The sequence below is a fragment of the Rhopalosiphum padi genome, chromosome 2 (genome assembly GCF_020882245.1).
Source record: "Rhopalosiphum padi isolate XX-2018 chromosome 2, ASM2088224v1, whole genome shotgun sequence".
NCBI lineage: Eukaryota > Metazoa > Arthropoda > Insecta > Hemiptera > Aphididae > Rhopalosiphum > Rhopalosiphum padi.
In genome coordinates this window covers 70,928,265-70,937,922 of record NC_083598.1, presented here as the reverse complement: position 1 = coordinate 70,937,922, position 9,658 = coordinate 70,928,265, and the positions used below count along the sequence as shown (strand labels likewise).

Below are 9,658 nucleotides of genomic sequence, written 5' to 3'. Positions count from 1 at the left end.
TGTCCACAAATTATAATACTCTCAAAGTTTTAACAGTTAGATTATTGTATACACAATTAACTATATAATATGTATTTAAAAAAATTATAAAAATAAAGAAAATAAAATAAATTAATATATATGACATTAATCATTAATGTACGATAAAAAAAAATCACGGGCAAAAGTTTATTTTTGTAGGTATATAGTTAATAGTTTTGTACAATTTATTCGTTTCGGTAAAAAATATAGTATCTAATAGTTGTAGTTAAAATTTTAGTTTCTATTTAGTTAAATTGTTTAGATGTATAATAAATAATTTCCTAGAATTAAGAGATTATAATAGTTAATATTTAGGTATGTGTATATAAATCTTGTTGTTACTCAATTGTTCATAATGCAAAATTACGTATAATTTGTATAACATAATATGTGTATATTTATTTATACTGTGATAATATATAATTAATATAGTATTTCTAATAAAAAAAAATTCTTAATATCAGTTGCCTGTTAGAATGCAATAAAAACAATTTTTAAGATTTTAATTTGCCTAAAGTTGGTTGACTTTTAGTATCTCTGCCTGGATCCGTCTCTATAGACGCGGTGCAATGGTTTAAAATAAAACCAATAAACAAACTGGTTGAGATTTCATGGCCAATGCGCAAATAATATGCGTTTCTAAGTTACCTTCTGAAGAACTCGGTATTATTTACCATCAATTCTATAAATATTAAAGAATAGTGTAAAATCGCCGTAGTCCGTTATCAGATTCACTTAGTCAACTATATAGACTATAGAGCGTACGGATTAACCATTCGCTAAATAGATTAGTCTTTTTTCGAACTCAATTTTTGGGAATATTATATCTGTTTTCATCTAAATTACAACACCATATTTAATATGGATTGTTGTATTTATTTTGAGTAAATACGATATTTTGTCTTGTTAAATTGGCCAAGTTCGAATAGTGAAGTTTTCGTTAAGCTATTAAGATCCAATACAAATAAACATTTAAACAGCAGGTAAAATAATTTTTTGAATTTAATAGTTTCAAAATTTAACTCTTTCAAGTTTAATTTAAAAATATAACAATAACTCTTATATTTTACGTTAATCTTGTATTGATTTTTCTAAACTAAATTTTTCAACATTTACGATATAAATATAATAGAGAGGATAATATGACATACAATTAGAAACTAGAAATTCAAACGTTTAAATTATTTTCTAATTACATGGTTAATATATAGATAGTTAATAAAATATAAATTGTTATAATAATTATTAGTTTACACTTCTAATTATTCAGTTTATTGAAATTGTTTTAAATATTTAGGTTGATGTTAATATATGTTTGAGTATATATGATTATATGAAATTAATAATTAGTACCTTGATATATAATATTAAATAATTGATTAATTGAATGTATACATTTTTGTTAAGCAGAACCACGTTGTGTATACATATATTTAAAATAATATAATAATATGATAAGAAATATTCTTTTGAAATAAAATTGGTCATACTTTTCAATAGCATATTTCTTTCATGTTACAATAAAACTTAATAAATTAGTTTTATTGTAACATTAACATAAAAAATGATACTAATTATACAAAAATATAACGGTAACATTAAAACATATAACATAATATTTATGTTTTGGTGACTGAACAATTGTGTACATTGTAACTTGTCCTGATACTTCTATACGAATACAATTACTAGTATATTTTTCACTCATATATTTTATTTCAAATGGGTTTGTTTTAACTGATATTTCAGTCATGGAGAACTACGAAAGTGCAACTCAGTTATCAGAGATTCAATCATTTTACAACGATACAACAATATTTTTAACTGGTGCTACTGGATTTATGGGAAATTTAATCCTGGATAAATTAATAAGGTGAGAATTGTATCCCTTTATTTTTAACAAATCACAACATACATTGGGTATATACATTAGGCATGATGAATCACTGAGTATACTTTCCCCCATTTTTTCCTTCAATGAAGTTATTCAAATTATGATTTTTTTTGAAAATTTTTAAATAATATACTCAATTAGTTACCATATTTTCAAGTTCTTGAGATTTTTTATGCTAGGTACTTAAAAAGAGTCCTGTGGTGATAAAAATTTCTATTTTTGAAATGAGAATACCTTTTTTACCGTAAATTATTTAATGGACAATTTTTTAAGTAATTTGATGTACCTAATTCAAACTTCAAATCAATTTCTCAGTTAATAAAATGTTTATACTAAAGGTAATAATACTTAAAAATTGTTTTACAAACATTAAAATAGATGTAATAATTGATCAAGTAGTTATTATACTTGGACTATTTTTACAAATCGTAAATTTTAAATTGATTATGATTATGATTGATTACTCAAATCCCCAGATCTTTCAATTCTTTATCATAGATATATTATTCTTAGTATATAAAGTTAAATAACTCAAAAACTATTTGTTCAAATTTTGATTTTTACACATCAATATTTTCAGAAAAAATATCTACTAAATAATTTACAGTTGAAGAGGTTTTTCATACTACACATTATAATTTTTAATAGTATTTATATTGTTATTCATTTAGTAATCTTTTATATCATTGTATTATCTATCTTAAATAATATTGTAATAATTTATATAACTGGACCTAACCTATAATATTTACATAAACAATAAATTTAAAAAACATTTTTCATCTCCACGGGACACTTTTTACTGTAGTACAAATAATCACCAGCATTTGAAATTATGGCATTTTAATGTATTTTAAAATTGCAATAGTCAGATTTTGAATAACTGCTTTATGAAGTAAAAACGGGGGACATACTTGAATTACTTTATATACGTATATATTATATTTTATGTATAGATACATACATATAGAGATTAGCTATGCTATATACTAATCGTTTGTTCTTAATTAAAACGAAAAAAATTCAAAAAGTTTATATTTAATAATATTATGTGTTTAATATATTATCTGATGTTCCAAAATAGTAAGTATAGTATGGCTTATATAGATTTATTGTTTGTAGAGTTGTAATAGTAAAATTTTTAAAAATAAATTGTTAAAAAACATAAAAATACTGTTGGTTTAAATTCAATAATTATTTATTTTAAATATTTAATTTTGTATATAAGGACTTGTTCGGGAGTGAAAAGAATCTATATTTTAATCAGAGAGAAAAAGGGGAAAACTACAGAAGAAAGATTTAAACAACTCTTCGATGATCCCGTAAGAATTTTGATATTTTCATTATAATTTGTTTTTATTATTTTTTCATTATGAATTAATTTGAAAATCATAACTATACAAATTGTATATTATTATCAATTTTGTTATACATTTATAGTGTGATTAATTGAACTTTCAACACTAATTATTTGTATATAATTTTCGTTTTATAAATTTTGAGGAATTATTTTAGGTATTTGAATTAATGAAAAAAGAAAAACCAAACTTTTTAGAAAAGATTACTGCAGTTATCGGCGATTGTGCATTGCCGAATTTGGGAATTGAAGAAAAATATATTAATATTTTAAAAGACGAAGTAATTTATTACAATAATATTACATAATTATCTATTGTAAATAATTTATATTAATAAAATAATTTTAACTAAGGTAAACATAGTTATACACTCCGCTGCTACTGTACGATTTGACGAACAATTAAGAATAGCTGTCAATATTAATATAATTGCCTTACAAGATATACTGAAAATAAGTCAAGAAATTAAAAACTTGAAAGTAAGATGAACAAATTATGATTTATTAGTTTTAATTTTATTATTCTTATAATTTTTGGCTTTTTGATTTAGGCTTTCGTTCACATTTCAACTGCTTATTCAAACTGTGCAGGAAGAGAAATTGTGGATGAGGTATTCTACAAACCACCTATATCTGGAGAAAAATTAGCACAGGTCGTTAATAGTCTGAACGACGAGTACATCGCTAGAATTACACCTTCGTAAGTAGTTCACATTGAAAATAATACATAAAATAATATGCTGTATTATGTATTACAATATTTTCATATAATTAGGATATTAGTTGTTAGACTAGGAAATAATAATATATGATATAGTTATATAATATATTAATTTATGATTATTATAATGTAATATATTAATATATATCGTGATGATAACTTAAGAAAAAACATTAAAAGAAATCAAAATTTGTTCAACGATACAAGTTAAATTATTTAATCTATTATACTTTATATACACGATAATATGATGTAAAGTTTTATGTTTTATATGCAACATAATTTAATAGATTGCTGATAATTTAGGCATATATACTTTACTTTTTAATAGTTAATTAAAAATAATAATTAAAATGCGTGAATAATTTCTCTGTGCAGGTTACTAGGAGAATGGCCAAATACATATGCGATGACTAAAGCAATTGCTGAGGGTGAAATAGTGACTTATGGCAAAGGGTTACCAATTGGAGTTATTAGACCATCAATGAGTAAGAACAATATTACAATATTTATATATTTTATTTTAGGACTTATAAGGTACTTATAAATATATTTAACTACACCTGGTAATAACTAATAAGTACTCGTAATAATTATATAAATTATTGTGTAATGTGAATGTACATCCCGTAATTTAAATCTCAGTTATTGCCACCGACAACGAACCTGTTCCTGGATGGATCAACAATTTCTATGGACCAACAGGAGTTGTAGCAGCCACCGGCATTGGTCTCATGAGATGCATGTATGCTGATCCCGATAAAACAGCCGATATCGTACCTGGAGATTACGTCAGCAACGCCGTGTTAGCTTGTGCTTGGGATATTCACAATCTATGGTAATTATAAACCAAAAAATGTTATAAGCTATAAGTGGTACGAGTGACATGATTCACAGCAATGACAGTTTTATACATTTTCAGTAACTAAAATAAATATAATATGTATAAATAAAAACCTAGTAACTCGTTATGCTGTATAGTGTCCCACGTTAGTCAGTTTAGGCCATAGTATAATGGATGTGTAAAATTAAAATTCAATGAACAATCATTATACGTATGAAAAACAATTTAGAGTGGAGACACTGTCAGCTCTTATTTTTAAGAACTATTAGAAAATAGAACATTTATAATGTATTTAACTTATTATAATTTATAATATATTCATTTTTTACACTGTGACATAGCAGTAAAATGTTGCTGTATACAATATATCAACACTGTTGCAGTATAATATGCGCAGACCTTAATACGAAACTATAATTAAACAAATTAAAGTATATCATCACTTATTAATGTTATTAACTTCTAAGACAATACTGACTTATTGTCATATTGTGTGTGAATAACTAAAATCCAATGATTCTAATCTAATATCTAAATAAACTTTAATATTTTAGAAATTTCATTGTATATAAAAATTAATTATACAGATACTTAAAAAATGCTTTTAAATTACTATAAGAACAATTTATGAAAACTCTTTTACTAATTTTTAAAGTGTTTTGGCTAAGCAACCAACATTTTATTAAAATTGCAATTGTATAAATACCAAAAAACTGCTAACATATTTTGAATATTCTAGTAAAATTAGTATTTGATGAAAATGTATTATCCTTAAATAGTTTTTCATTTTTGAATCATAGCAAAAAATTAGAATTGATTTTTTTTTTTGTTAAAACAAGTATTCCCGCTTTTCCTCTATTTTTATTTTTTCTTAGTTTTTTACTATACTTTAGAAAAATTCTAAGACTCTAATTTAATATCAAGACCTAGTTGTATATCATAAACTACTTCACTACCTTCGAAGTTGAATAATTGAGCATGTTTATTACTTAATGTAATGACAGATAAACAAAAAAAAAGTTAATTATTTGTATAAATTACATAATTACATTCATTGTAAGTATTCACTATTCAAGTCCAATAATATCGGTTTGTCGGATTAGCTGACTGTTTATCCCCCACCCCACCCCTAAATTGATACGGGAAGTAATAATACATTTTAACAAGAACTAAACAACCTTCAACATTTAATCGATGATTAATAAAAATAACGATAAAATACAAACAGGTTAGATTCTGATCGAGCAGAGCAATGAATGTAGTCTTACAATAACGTATGTGTATTTTTTTTATTATTTATTTTTTTCAATAGACACTAGGGTTAGGATTTATAAGCATTGGTATGATTATTTTTGCATGGTACCATTTATACATTTTTTAATGTTGTCAATGGATTGCATCATATTATGTATAATAATAATAATAATAATAATAACTAGTAGGTGGAAGGCTTGTGAAACAGACGTGTATAAATCTATTTTTTATTTTGCATATATTTACATATTTTAAGAACTTAGGTATAATGCATATTTTTACATTTGCTAACTGTGTACATAATTTTTTTGTAGATTTGAACAAAAGTTTTGTAAATCTTATATTATATCTTATGATATATGCGTTATTGAATCATACCCATAATTTATTTTTTTATATATATAAATATAAGTTAATACTAAAATGTGTATTTCATTTTTGTTGATTGGTAATTAAAAATATTATTATATTATTTATTTAAAAAGAAAATTATAAAAATATAAATTATTAAATGTATATCTCTTTTTTAAATATTACAATTCATAATCAAAATCTTTGATCCGCGCCGAACCGTCAAACACAACTCTAAATAAATATTATATTTTATTTATCAATAGGCCTTTAAGAAGTGAATTTATTTTGAATTACATAATATTTGAATCTGATATGCAGTCAACAACGAATATTTTGAAAAATATGCGAATAAATAAAAAACCACGAATTATGCAATTATATAGAAAATAAAATATTGTGTTTGAATTTATATTGGTAGGTATTGGGACAAAATAGTTTATACTAAATATCTAAGTCAAAATATCCAAGATTAAAATAACCAATGTATAGGTCAAAATATTTAAATAAAAAAAAAATTATAAAAACATATTTAAAAAGAAAATATTAATACATTATTTTTAGTTAGATGCATTGTTAATTTTTAAATCACATTTTAATAACATTTAATAATACAGCAGTAATAACATAATAGTAATTATAATATAAGTATGTTACGTACTTGCGTGTATAATAATATAATACCTACATAATAGGAATTAGTTATCTGTGTTACACTGCAATTATGTATATCATATCTTATATCTATAAACTGTATCTTAAATAGACATAATAAGTTAGTTCAAGCCTATAAACTAAAAGTATGATTATTATAGCTATTATTCAATGTTATTAAAATGTGATTTAAAAATAATAAACAATGTATCTAACTAAAAAAATGATGTATTAATAAATTCTATTTTAAAACAGGTTTTTAAAATTTTTTTTATTTGGATATTGTGACCTATACATTGGTTATTTTATCCCTGGATATTTTTTCCTAGCTTCGTATTAATATAATTTAAACTTCTAGCTAATTTAGCAATTTTGGTCCATTCAGTTAAAATACGTAATTTTATGAATTTCCGAACCCTATTTATTATATATCTATCGCATATTTTATTATTTTATAATACACATAAATCCAAAAAATTAAAAAAAATTTTAAAAGAACAGTGAAAAAACAATAACTTTTACGTAACATAAAATTTTAACAAAATCATAAAATAAATAGAGATTTGATTTTTTTGCCAAATATATTTATTAGTATTTTTTATACATAATATAAACATTTTAACACCTATACATATAGGTCATAAAATCTATGATATTCCGTTAAATTATAGATTGCCGATCTATTAAGTATTAACTTATGAGATTTGATATCATGTGTATTTTTTAACAATATTAAAACTATACATCAAAGTAAATTTAAAACATTTAAATTATTTTAGGAAAGATAACACATTTAACGACATTATGAAAACTGATAGTTTAGACAAAGAAACGTTTGTGCCACCTATTTACAATTTCGTATCATCAAGTGTCAACCCATTGACATGGGGAGAATTTTCAATGTTGAATAAAAAATACGGATGTGAAGTGCCTTCTGTAAAAGCGGTATGTACCTAGTTTGAATAGGTTTAAATCTAATAAATAGAGATTAGAAATAATTGTTAATTGTTGCATTTAACAAGATATAAAATTCATCAATTTTTAGATTTCGCCAATTTTGTTGAGATTATCTAAACACAAATACGAATACCAAATTTTATGTTTTATTCTCCACATTATACCCGGATTTATAATTGATTCCTTAGCCAAACTTACCGGAAGGAAGCCTTTGTAAGTGACATGATGAGAAAAATAATTATTTTTTATGACCGATAATACGTATTATTCCCCCATCTACTAATATTTTATAATATGTTTGATTTTTACTTTTTATAGATTAATGGAAGGTTATAGAAAAATGCATAAATTCGCCGATGTTATATCTTACTTCAGTTTAAAATCATGGACATTCAACGATAATAACACGAGGTCTTTGATAAAAAAGTTATCCAAACTAGATCAGACACTTTTCAGATTCGATTTAACCAAATTGAGTTGGGATGAATATTTCAAAAAACACGTATTAGGTATTCGAATGTATATTGTAAAAGATCCATTGGAAACATTAACAGAAGGAAAAAAAAGGAATCAAAAGTCAGTAACACAAACTCACTTCACCGTCAATTAACTATCAATGAAAATTTAATTATTGTTATTTTATTTTCAGATTATGCATAGCTTACTACACATTATTATCCGTCTTAGCTGCTGCATTATTATTAATAGTGTATGGAATTTGCAATTTATTTGTGTAACAAAATTAGTGCAGCTTCAGAAATCTCATTTTCATATTGTACAGACAAATCTTACAAATATTCATTATTCAATCTTTTACCTAGTGTAATGAGGATTTTATTTTTTTGTTCATATTTTATAATACTTATACATTAAATATACCTAATATAGTTTTGTATTTAATTTGTATTTATTTTCAGTTTTATAATTTTACAACATGATTATAACTTACAAGAGATACGCTGTTTATAAGCATGTAAACATAATACAACCATTAAAGATTCCTTATTCCTAGCTACCTAATTTTGTAATCGTGTAAGCCCCAAATTACGGGTAGAAATGCGATTGAAAACAATTATTATCATCGATATCTTTTTAAGATTTTTTTGACTATTACGATTGTGAATGTATACTTTTTGTAATTCCGTATAACTTTGAACTTTGCTAAATAAATAGTATCAATATCGGGGAACATAAATGTAACTTATTTTTTTTTATCTAAATCTACTGTTTATTTACTTTAATTTTTGTACAACTTTGTGTGATAATTTATACATGGGTTTTAACGTGAATTTTTAAATTTGAATATCGAAATATGAAAAACATACATGCTTATATACATAGCAAAGTTGTACAAAATTTCATTCTCAACAGTACTATTTTTTTGGAGGGGTAGGGGGTCAGCGGTTATTTCATTGTTCCATTTCGAGCGTTCTCGATCATATACATTATATATTGTAATCAAATTACGTTTATATGCTATTCAATGGATCTCAGGTAATAAGTTAAAATAAATTAATGTGTACAGATTAATGTATTTTGTATTTTAGAATAATGATTGATTTTACAATGTGTGTGTTGTAGATAAGTAGTTGAAGAAATGCTTTA

The 9,658-nt window shown here is 23.7% G+C and overlaps 1 protein-coding gene across 1 annotated transcript; it reads left to right on the top strand.

Moving 5' to 3' along the window:
• Window positions 1–774: 774 nt before the first annotated feature.
• On the top strand, window positions 775–8,948 carry LOC132920135 (fatty acyl-CoA reductase wat-like). Its single transcript, XM_060982244.1, has 12 exons — window positions 775–1,004; window positions 1,771–1,894; window positions 3,144–3,237; window positions 3,431–3,553; window positions 3,627–3,752; window positions 3,824–3,972; window positions 4,372–4,481; window positions 4,639–4,831; window positions 7,876–8,041; window positions 8,142–8,266; window positions 8,372–8,629; window positions 8,703–8,948. Exons 2-12 carry the CDS (start codon window positions 1,773–1,775, stop codon window positions 8,788–8,790), a joined length of 1,554 nt encoding a protein of 517 aa, XP_060838227.1. The 5' UTR covers window positions 775–1,004; window positions 1,771–1,772; the 3' UTR covers window positions 8,791–8,948.
• The last annotated feature ends 710 nt before the right edge of the window (window positions 8,949–9,658 follow it).